Genomic DNA, 12,079 nt, shown 5'->3' with positions numbered 1-12,079 from the left:
GACCATGAACTTTTGACCCAAAAAAACACTAAAATGACACCCTCTCCAAGTTTTTTCTTTTCCATTAACGTTAATCTCTTGAAGCACCCTCTCTCTTTCAAATCACCATCTCTCTCTCTTAAAACTCCATCTCTCTCTCTAATACCCAAAGTTGCATAGAAGTTCGTCTCTCTGTATCATCTCTCCTCTCTTTCTCTCTTTAAAAATTATCTAGCCCCTTTTGCACCCTAATATACCACAAACTCTCTAAAAATAGCCATTGATTTTCTCGCTCAACCGCTCTTCATTTCCAGCCACCAAGGTATGCAAGAGAGAGCTTTGGTGGCTGAAAACAAAGAGCGGCTGAGTGGAAAAAATAGAGCTTCAGATCCCTGGGTATTTTTAGAGAGTTTATTGGGATGCAAAAGGGGCTAGATAATTTTTAGAGAGAGAGAGACACGATGTAGAGTTGGGAACTTCTCTGCAACTTTGGGTTTTAGAGAGAGAGAGATAGAGTTTTGAAAGAGAGAGATGGGATTTGAGAAAGAGAGGGTGCTTCAAGAGATTAATGTTAACGGAAAAGAAAAAATTTGGAAAGGGTGTCATTTTAGTGTTTCTTTGGGTCAAAAATTCATGGTCAAAGGGATCCAAAGGGTTGTAAGATAGAAAAGATAAAGACCTTTTGCTTACAAGTAATACTTTCAATCCTTAGGTCTCATGAGATATAGAAGTCAAATATAGGGGATAAGGAGATATTTTCCCTACTTTTAATTTGCTTCTGTATTTATAAAACTGAAAAAATCAAATTTTAGCTATCTGAAAAATTTCCATTTGATAAAGTGAAATATAAAGGGCATATTAAAAGTTTATTTTAATATTCTAAAATTCAAATAACACATATTTAAGTAACATTTGATGGGAATGGAATCCAATGGGTTAAAGATAATGTGAATACACTGAGGCACTCCATCTATTGTAGCAATTGTGTCCCACATTCATTGTCTCAAACTGACCCAATAATTTTTGTGGCCCACAACCCCTCGCAGGGGTTCATGATTGGTCTATCAAAGACATCCAATAGATTAAGAGAGCATGATTGTAGTGTATGGATTAGAGATCCCCCCTAAGGGACAAGCTAAAGTCATATAGACCTTCACACACTATCGCAATGGTGCATGGGGGTCATCTCTTCCGCCTGTGTACACAAATACCACAAAGGTTGCTTCTCAGGGCAGTTATCTAATATCCATGTCGTGCAATAGTAATGATGAGGATTTTCACCCTTGTTCCCTCAGGCCAGCCAACTGCATATAGGGGTCACATAGTCCCTTAGCCAAACCACCTTGAGCGTCTCTCTGCCTAAAGGTGATATAGAATCTAGGATGCTCTTTATACAACACTTGTACTAGGCACTCAACTTTAACATTTTTACAATCAACACTTTCACATATCTTACTATTATAGCAACAATTTTGAACTTATAAAGACCCAAATATCTCTTAAATGAAAGAGTTACAACTCCATGGACTCCCCAAGTCATAAAAACGAATACATTAGTCATATAGAAGCAAACTACACCACTTAGCACATACACTTGCACTTAGACTGCACATACACTTTTTTCTTCTGCATAAACCAACTCTAAACTTTATATAATCAACTTTTGATGACATGAAACAATAATAAACTCAAAGAAACATAAATACGTGCAAAGTAATGTGGGGAAGCCAATGGTCGAATCCTATGCGCCCGACGCACATAATTGGACCTTATAGGGACTTAATTTTGTCCCATGGATGATAGCACTAATGGCAATAAAATACAAATGTTGATCTCACTTATGAAGTGGGAAGCTTATGCACACTTGAAAAGCACTTGAATAACTTTAAAATGAGAAAGATGAACCTTAGGTGATGAAAAAAGTGAGCAAATAAACTTGAGAAAACAAGAGTAGTTTCATAAGAGACTCTCTAGTATCAAGGGCCAATGATATGGTGTACTCAAATGAACATCAAATGCTTGCTGATATGGCCAAAAACTCTTTGAGAATTCTTAGAAAAATCAGGAATGAAAAAGATGAAGAAAATTATATCTAGGAGCAAAGTAGTAAACTAGATTATGCATATAGCATGGCATATATGCATAGTTTCACAAGGGGCTTAGAAATCATGAGTTCTCAAGCACATATAAATGAAAAGGCTACTGTAAAGTGAGATTTACAGCAAGGAAAACATGAACAAAAGAATCTAGAAATGAAAGAATTAGAGCTATGGAAGTTACCTCAAGTGTAAAGCACCAAGTAGCTTAGCTACCATGGGGAAGAGCTTTAATGGCCATGTGATTGTTTATCATAAGAGGGAAAAAGGCAGTAAGAAAAATGTGGGCATGAAGCCTCTCTCTAGTCTCTGTATCTCTCACAACATATGTTATGCGGTGGGTTTAGAAATGAGACCATGGAGGCAATAGGCCAATTCAGGTGTGACATTTTAAGTGAATTGATAAAGACCCTTAATGCTCATCATCCATGATACATGAAAGGGCTATAATCCTAGCCACTCAGTATCTATCCATCAAGATCAAAGGATGAGACTTGACACCCTTATCACTCATTAAAAACCCTAAATTAGGTCATTTTACCAAATTGTCCCAAGTTTGAAATAAATTTCGCATATGCTAATTAAACATTCCAAAAGTGTCCTTGTGAACATTGGAAATTAAATAAAGAATAACGAGAGAGGGGTGTGCCCCTCATGTAAATTTCAAAATATCTTCTCATCATCCAATAGGATGAAGCCAATTCAAAAGGTTCACATGGGCTAGCAGCAACTTGAAACTAGACCACAATCTCTCTGTAGATCTTGATCTCAGGAGAGAAATCACACACACAGTAGCATCGAACATGCAAATTAGGCTCTTAATTTTTTTTTTAATCATGATCACTCTATAGATCTTGATTTCGAGAGAGAAATCACACACATAGCAGCACTGAACACCACAACTAGATTTTTATGACTAAAAAGAGGGAAAGAAAGGGGAAGACCAAAGAATCAGTTTAGAACTTGTTCTAATATCATGTCAAAGAATATAGTGTCAATAATATACGTGAATAGTGTCATGAACAGTACCATGAACAGTAAAAAGTGTCGAAACTAGAGAAAGAAAGGGAAAAGAAGAGGAAAAGAAAGAGAGAAGAGCGAAAAGAAGAAAGAGAAGAGAGGAGAGAGTAGCTATAAGGTTCACCTACCGTTAGACACCTCTCAACTTATATTTTATTTAAAAAATGTTATAAGGACAAAATTGTTATAATTAGGACACTTAGGTCCAAAACATAGATAACAAAAAGTGATTGCTTTTTGTCTAAAAATTATTTTATTACATAACTTAATCATTATGGTAAATTTGAAATTTTCACAAAAGAAAAAATGATAGTCCGTTAGTGTCCTAGAACATTGTTTGTGCAATACCCTCGTCGTTTAGTAAAAATTTCAATTTTATTTTATAAAGATACAAAAGTATCCATCATCTTTTAGTGATACTTATACATACACCCTTAATAAATAAGTACGATACCAAAAAACAAATTTAAAAAAAGACCCACAGAGTTTTCCTAGAGGGAGCAAACGGATACTATGATCCGATAGGAGTAATAAAATATTTTCATTATATTATATATCTAGTGGGTAGTGTCAGACATGACACATGTGAGGATTATGTAATGACTGCAGTTTCCAGGATTGTCAATGCATTTTATCACATTTGCTCAACTTTGTGAATATAAATTTCATTAAGAACCTATCTCGATTACCATATAGGCCTTTATTTTCCCTATAAAAGATTCAAGCCCCTAATTTTCAATTGTCAATACATGGAGTTCCAAGTTGTTCAAATTACAATTCACCCTAAGGTGAAGTTATGTATCATGTGCATGACCCATGATGTGTGCTAAACTCTGTCAGCACTTTAATACAGCATCAAAATAAATGGACTAAAATTATGAAATATGAGGAAGAACTATATCACAAGAAGGATTAAATGTATGAAGGGACAAAAATAAATGGAGGAGTTAACTAACCAAATAATAGAGCTCCTTAAATTCTATACTGATATTTCTAAAAGAAGTACCGAAAGAGAAGAGGCCTTTATTTTCCCTATGAAAGATTCAAGCCCTTACTTTTCAATTGTCAATACATGGAGTTCCAAGTTGTTTGAATTACAATTCACCCTAAGGTGAAGTTATGTATCATGTGCATGACCCATGATGTGTGCTAAACTGTATCAGCACTTTAATACAGCATCAAAATAAAGGGACTAAAATTATGAAATATGAGGAAGAACTATATCACAACTAGGATTTAAATGTATGAAGGGACAAAAATAAATGAAGGAGTTAACTAACCAAATAATAGAGTTCCTTAAATTCTATACTGATATTTCTAAAAGAAGTACCGAAAGAGAAGAGAGATCAGAAATATGAAATAAACTCCTGCACCATTTTAAAATAATAGTGCACACCTTCATCAAAAAACAAAGCATACCTGGGTATTTGGCGGGAAAAATGGTAGATCATACCTCCCAGGATAAAGAGAAAGGTTTGCCAAGTAGGATTCTGAAAAGAACAGCTAAATATTACGTTTTTCCAGGTTACTTTCTATGATTGAAGATACAAACAATAAATAGTTCAAAAAACTTACGTTTTCCAGATTTCTTAACACCCTGATAAAGTGAACCACTAATTAATCTTGAAGGATCCACAAATACTGCATTAGCATCACTTGCAGAAGATTTTGCTGCAACACCAATTTGAAGAAGACATTTGTTTTCATAAACAATTACTAATGACTTGCAACATGTCACATCTTCTAGAGAATCCCAAACCCTGCTAATTAGCAAAGAGATGTTATAGCTATTATAGAGTATCTGTACTATACTGTAGAAGTAATATAGCCAATACACCAGACAATCCTTTTGCATGTGGGAAATGGGAACTTTGAAAATATTATTGAACTTGAAATATAGCCTATACACCAGACAATCTTTTTGCATGTGAGAGATCGGAACTTTGAAAATATTATTGAATTTCATCATCAAGTACGAATGGAACATAAAATTAAAAGTTTCTACAAGCATAATTTATCATATATCCAGGCACAACTTTCACATGTTTAAAGCTACATGTAAGAAACCAAAATATGATTTTGGAAGAAAATCCCAATAACACTTCAAAACAGCATAAAATAGGAAAAAACAACACAAGATTTAGAAATCGCCACGGTAAGAAAATAGAATCATGCGTTCATATGCCTATGTAATGGTAAAGGCACTTTCATCTTTTACTTTGGCTGGGTTAGTGGTGGGATTCAAACTCAGGATGTGAGGTTGCAATTGCCAACATCCTAGATTCCAGCCCAGTACCTATTAACCCTTTCAGTCATTTTCTACATGCTCTACTCCTTGTAAACAAGTAGCTCTCACATTTTTGATGTACCAATGGCTAATATAATTGAGGAATTATTTTATGAATTATTCACTGATAATTCATGTAACAATTCCTATGTTCATATTTGATGTGCTATGGCTTACCTCATTTTCTTTATGCATCAACTGCTTGTTGCTTTTCTTTAGGCCTAACTTTGTGCAAAGGGCCCTGTCCTAAAATATATCAAGTCAATCATAACACAAATCCCACAGAATCTACCCCAATTCATAATAGCAGTGCAAATATTTATACACTCCTTTACAACCACCTTCTTTGCAATCAATGCATTTTTAAATAAGCTGGCCAAATGTCCAATTTTAAAAGCTCGAAGTCCCAAGAGCTGCAAAAACATCCTCAACTATATAACAACCCTTTAAACTTATTTCACAGCTATCAGACAACCTTACCAATAAGACAATTTTTCTATAACTAGTTACCACAAGTAAAATGCCATTACTAGCATCATGTGACCACATAATCGGTGCTCAAGAAGGTGGACTCGTCTGGCCTAGGTAGCCAGGATTCCATGCAGGCGGCCTGCACATAAAGGGGGTTCTAGGCTGAAGATGATATTGGGGGTTTTGTTGGGTAATAAATACCCCATTGAGTGTGTAGCACATTCATTTGTTATTCCCAGACATTGTTATTCCCAGACACTCAATGGGTAATAAATCCCCCATTGAGTGTGTAGACATACAAGACTTTGAAATTAAAAATTAAATGACAAAAACCTGACAAAGTAGAACAAAAACCTAGCATGCTTTTGTTGATATCCTTTTGGAATCGAGTTACCCAATCTTAATAAAATGTCAAAAAACTCAAAATAAACCCACACTTCAATAAGGGCCAATAATACAAAGGCCAAAAAAAACACAAACAATAACAAAATTGAAAGAAAAGAAAAAAACGCAAAGCAAAACCCGATGTGCATAAATATCATCAATCACTAGACGAAGAAATGAAATATACTCATCATCATAGCCTTTTCCCAACTATTTGGGGTTGGCTAAGGAATGAAATACACAAATCTCTCAAAACCTGCTCGAAACGGTGACCTCTTTGGCAACTACCTCAAGTTCCAAAAAGTTTCAGAATGAATATTGTTCGATTTCTTGAAATTGAAGCATTTGAAATTTTTTCAATCTTAAAAAAACTCAAAATATTGCTTTTATGATTGTTTTTCAAGAAGAAAAGGAGCACAAAAAGATTTTGGGGGGGGCTAAGATACCCCCTTTTCCCCCCATTTCTTTTTTTTTCCCTTTTTTTTTTTGTTTGGTTGTCTTTTTTCAGCCCTCATCCAAGTGTATCATGGGAGCATCTAAGAGAGAGCACCCTAGTAAATTTCCCCTGCCTAAGCCCCATTCAGTTCAGATTACCCATTGGGACGCCTAGGCGCCCCAGCAGGCAAATTTTTATTCGTTGTGCATGAAGAATTAAATTCAGATTACCAGAACATGTTGAATTCAAAGAACCATTGTAAAGTCGATATGCCCTTTGTATTTGAACATGACGCCACCTAATCAAACATGAATAAAAGCCCAATGCATCAACTTCTATGTGAAAAAGGCCACTTTAGTGCCATTGTGAAGGACACATCATTCAGGCCAAAGTTCTCCCCCACCTCCAATGCTTTTATCAATCTCACAACAAAATTTATATCTTCTAAAATTATGTTGCTTCATTTTTTCTTATCAAAAACAAGAATGTTGCTTCATATTTTGCAACACAATGTATAATTCTCAGCATTCCATCACACAGAAAATACAACTGAAATCTTGGCTTGAGCTTTGGATTGAATAAACTATATGCACAAAATAAAGTAAAATTTTTATTCCAGAAAGCGAAGTTTGAAACCCTCGGGTCATCATGTAAACCTACAAAGCAATAGATAATGTTAGAAGGTATTAGTATGACTCTCCCTCTCCGTCATCTCCCTCATCTCCCTCCTCAGTGTCATCTCCCTCTCCCTCACCTTCCTCGCTGCTGGAATGATATCTATGACCTTTACGCCAAATCCCCTACTCCTCCACCCAGGTCAGCGGCAGCTCCACCTCTCCCTACCCCCTCCTCTCATTCCAGGGCTTCTTACTCTCAAGTCGCAGTCTCTCCTAAGCTGGTCTCCCCCCCCCTGGACCTCCCCCAGCATCCGCCCAAGTTACCTAGTCTGGCAGACAGATCTCCCTTCCTCCCCTTTTTCGTCTTTATCCCTCTTGAAGAAGGGGAGAAGACTAAGCCTAAGCTTCTAGCGTCGTTAACAGGAAGTTGCCGTCCTACTCGCCAAGATATCAGAGGCATTGAAAAGGCCGCGTAGAAACACTGGGGGGAGCCTAACCTCAATTGTAGACGCATCTCCAGTGGTGACATCCTTTTCTCTTTCCCCTCCTCAAAAAGTGCTCTACTCGCGCTTCAGGGTACCAACTCTTTCTCCTTCCACAAAGCACGGTGCTTTCTTCGAGCCTGGTCACCTTTCGAAGGGTCTTTCAAGAAACAAAGGGTGTGGCTTATCTTTAACCACATCCCTCTTCATGCGTGGTCCCCTGATACTTTCCGGTGTCTTGCTTCCGGGTGCGGGTCTCTCATCTCGATTCACTGGATGTCGATTGAATCCCTCCCCCTGGGTTCAATACGAGTTCTGGTGGAATTGTTGACCCCAGCTTCCTTCCCAAAGTTCTGTGGCTTGAGGTTGGTAACCTTTACTACCCCATTTCGATCTCTTGGTCACCGGCTTCCTCCCCTTCCCCTCATTTCCTTCATAATGAGGCCCCAGTTGTTGCTTCGATAGCCCAGCCTGTTCCCTGAACCCTGGTCGCTAAGAAAGCAGGTATGTACAGGATGTGATGACGGACTCATGATCTGGCCTTAGTCAAAGGTCGCCACCCCAACTCCAAGCCCCCCCTTCTTGTGTCCCCGCCACCCCCTCTCGCCCAATCGTGCCCAGAGCTGGCCTCGCTTGCCCTGGCTACTGAAGCTTCCCCTTCCTTCAACCGTTGACCCGGTAAGGAGATCTGGTGTGTGACTCTGCCCTTCTCGGGCGCTTCCTCGAACCTGGGCTCATCTTTTTCAAATTTCCCTCCACCTTCTATGCATGTCCACCACCCTCTCTCGCCTTACGCGTGCCCCCTCCTGCTACTTCTAGCCACGTGTCGACTGTGGCTTCCTCCAGCCCACCGACATCTCCTGACTCTTCTCTATTGGCGCTGCATTCCCCCTCTTTTCGGTCCCCTCCACCGCCTCTCAAAGTACAACAACCACCTCCAGCCTACTTACCCCTTCCTCCCGCCGCTCTCCACTTGTCACCCTCTCCTGCCCCCATCGTCCTTTCTTAACCTACTTCACTATTGTACCCCGTCCTCTCTAGTGACGTGGTTACGGCCCTCGCCATTGATCTCTCCCTTTCCCCATAGTTCGCTTCACCTAACCCCTTGGTGTCGGGTCATGATCATGTTTTTCTCAACATTGATCTATGCCCGGCAGTGCAGTCTCTCTCTCCTCTTTTGCCATTTGTGCCGGGCCTATCTGTTGTACCCAGCCCACCCTCATCCACCGCCTCTTCGTCTTCTCCTACCTTTCACACACAATAGCTACCCATTCGGATTCTTGTGGTTCCCGCCTTTCTATCTCTTCAGTGCCTTTTGCCTCATCTACTTTGGAGACCGCCACGCCGCCTACTACTGTTCCAGAGGTGTGCCTGCCGTACTGCCATATGGCGCCCTCCTCTATTCAGTGCCTGTTTCGCCTGCCCTTCCCGTTCCCTCAACTTTTGAGCACTCTGTCTCTTCTCTACCTTCGTTGCCGCTGCAAGCTGCCATCTCTGGCCTCGAGTCTCCCAATCTTTCACCCTCTCTTCTTTGGAGTGTCGCGTGGCTCCCCCAAGGTGGCGGCCGAACGCCTTCATCTCTCCTTTCGGCCTTTTCTCGTTTCTCTACCCCCTCAGGTTTTTCCTCCCTCCTGTTACCTTCTTAGTCTGCCGGCGTTCCTCCCCTTTTCACCTGCGTTCCTCCCCATACCAACTCCTCCCCCCTCCCTCCTCTGCCTCTGCTTTGTGACCCTACCCCCTCTCTCCTCTTGTCCTTGATGAATTCCTCTCCCCTCCAACTGGGACCTAGAGCTTACTCATCCCTCTCTGAACTTCTATTGCTCCCCGAGTTTTGTTCCCCATGTTGTTAGCGGTCAAAGGGTGCACTCCTCCCATCAATGTCTTGGGCCCTTTTGCCTTTCTTACCACTCCGTGTCGATTTCCCATTTCCTAGCTTTCTTGCTCCCCCTGCCCTTCTCACCCCCCCTGATCCCTCTCCTCTCTCGCCCCTTTCCCCCTTCTCTTGGCTTCCCTTCCCTTTTGGGTCTCTTCCGCAGTCAGCCACCCCCCATCTGTCTCCGGTCCCTCTCCTACCTTCACCTCACCCTCCCTTGTTTTCGACAGTTAACGGGGGGGTCAATGGTGATGGGCTCTTCATCCCAATAGATGCACCCACAACACCCCTCTCTCCCACCCCTGATGGCTTCCACCCACGAGGGTATGGGCCAGACTGAGACTTGGAAAGAATGAAGGACTTGTACCGTGTGATGGGTTTCCAGTATGACGGCCCTGAAGGTCCAACACACAGTTTCATGCTAGCTGACCCCCAGAGCTGCATGGCGGTGGGTTTCAAAGGAAAGTAGGAGCTTTTGAACCTCTTTTCTTCCTTAGCTAACCAGGGTCCCTCCTATATTGAAGGGTCCCATCCTCCCCCACAAGACCGATCGTTGAGGCGTGGGTCATCCTTCGAAAAGGAAGGCCATCAAGGACCTATCCTCCAAAAATTGTCCTTCAATCCTAGCCATCACTGAAACAAAGAGCCCAGAGCCCTCCCTACTCCAAGTTCATCCGGTTTGGGGTAGGCGACCTAGCCAGTGGGTAGCTCTACTTGTGGAAGGTGCTTCAAGGGAATCTGGGTTATTTGTGTACCTACCGAGCATACCCTTAAATCATCGCATGTCGGGGATTTCTCTGTCACCCTTCTACTGTCCAAAGTCTCTGATGGCCTGGAATGGAAATTCTCGGCCATTTACAGACCTTGTTATTCTGCCTGTAGACCGCAGTTGTGGTCCGAGTTGGACTTTGTTGTTTCTCTCCCTCATCCTATCTGGTGCCTGGCTGGAGATTTTAATATCACACGGTGGTCCCACGAACGAAACTCCACCTCCCAAATCTTTCAGGGCATGGTAGAGTTTTCTGACTTTATAACCAAGAACAACCTGCTAGATATCCCTCTCCAAGGCAACAGATTTACCTGGTTCAGTCACTCCTCTCAACCTTCACTCTCCAAACTGGATAGGTTTCTGTTTCCATTGATTGGGAAGAACAGTCCCAGGTTCTCACTCTGTGGCCCTTCTTAAACCTGTCTCTGACCATTGTCCCATCCTCTTATCTACCTTAGAAGTTAACAGGGACCCTAAACCTTTTAGATTTGAATTGGCTTGGATGGAAGAGAAGTCCCTTTCCTCTCTGATACCTACCTGGTGGAATTCCTTCTCTACCCAGGTCAACGATAAAGCAGGATTCAGACTTCAATCGAAAATTAAATTACTTAGAGCCTCTCTTAAATCCTGGAGATCGACTGTTTCGGGGAACTTTTCTCTTATCAAGTCAAACCTCCTTAAGACCGTTCCAAAACTGCATAGCCTCGAAGAATCCCGTCCCCTGTCCTCTTCTGAAGCTGATCTCAGAACCCAAACAAAACTTAATTATCTCTCCATTCTGAAAAAAAAAAGAGATTTATTGGTATCAGAGGTCAAGGGTCAACTGGCTAAAAACTGGAGACCACAATACCCGGTTCTTCCACAGGATTGCTAATTGTCGTAGGAGAGACAATACGATCTCAACCATCAGGGTAAACAGTTGTTATCTAGAACAGCCTGCATAGATCAAATCAACAATCATCAACTTCCTCCAGAACCTTTACACTGCTTCTCCCGGACCTAGACCATTCATGACTGACTTAGATTTCTCGACTCTTTCGGAAAAACTGGCAATCTGGTTAGAATGTCCTTTTCTCGAAGAGGAAATTCTTAAAGCTTTGGATGACCTAGCTAAGACAAAGCTCCTGGGCCTGATGGGTTTCCTGTCGGCCCTTTTTAGACCTTTTCGGAAACTTTTCGCTTGGATTTCTTAAGTTTCTTCACTGAGTTTTTTCAGCGGGGTATTCTCAACAAATCCATCAATGCTATGTTAATTGCTCTGGTTCCTAAGGTCGAGGAGGCTGAGAAACTTAAGGACTTCGGTCCCATAAGTTTGCTCAACTCTACTTATAAAATTCTCTCTAAGGTTCTGGCCTCTACACTCCAACAGGTTCTTTCATCAGTCATCTCCCCCTCACAGTCGGCTTTTATTAAAAGGAGACAAATCTTTGTTGGGGCTTTGATAGATAACGAATGCATTCACTCAAGACACCTAGCCAAAAAACCAGCTCTCATTTTCAAAATTGACAGGGAAAAGGCCTACAACCATGTTAACTGATCAGTTCTGAATGAGACAATGGCTCGTATGGGCTTTTGAGACCGGTGGCGAAAATGGATGAGGGGGTGCTTCTCTCACCCCTGCTTCTCAATCGTTATCAGCGGTACTCCCAAAGGGTATTTCCAGTC

The 12,079-nt window shown here is 41.2% G+C and overlaps 1 protein-coding gene across 6 annotated transcripts in view; it reads right to left on the bottom strand.

The window, feature by feature from the left end:
* CCB4 (cofactor assembly of complex C) overlaps window positions 1-12,079 on the bottom strand; it is a 67,389-nt gene that overhangs the window by 40,599 nt on the left and 14,711 nt on the right. For all 6 annotated transcript variants that reach the window (XR_002281748.2, XR_002281749.2, XM_020670167.2 and 3 more), the window contains exons 5-6: window positions 4,671-4,855; window positions 4,515-4,585 (exon numbers count right to left, since the gene is read on the bottom strand). Coding sequence is in view for 4 of the 6 variants with exons in the window: in XM_020670167.2 (XP_020525826.2) it covers window positions 4,515-4,585; window positions 4,671-4,855 (256 nt within the window). In the remaining 2 variants the exon portion in view is untranslated. The remainder of the gene's footprint in view (window positions 1-4,514; window positions 4,586-4,670; window positions 4,856-12,079) is intronic.

This window comes from Amborella trichopoda, chromosome 10 (genome assembly GCF_054954075.1).
Source record: "Amborella trichopoda isolate Santa Cruz 75 chromosome 10, AtrichopodaSantaCruz75HAP2 v2.0, whole genome shotgun sequence".
Taxonomy (NCBI): Eukaryota; Viridiplantae; Streptophyta; class Magnoliopsida; order Amborellales; family Amborellaceae; genus Amborella; species Amborella trichopoda.
This window is presented reverse-complemented; position numbering and strand designations above follow the sequence as displayed.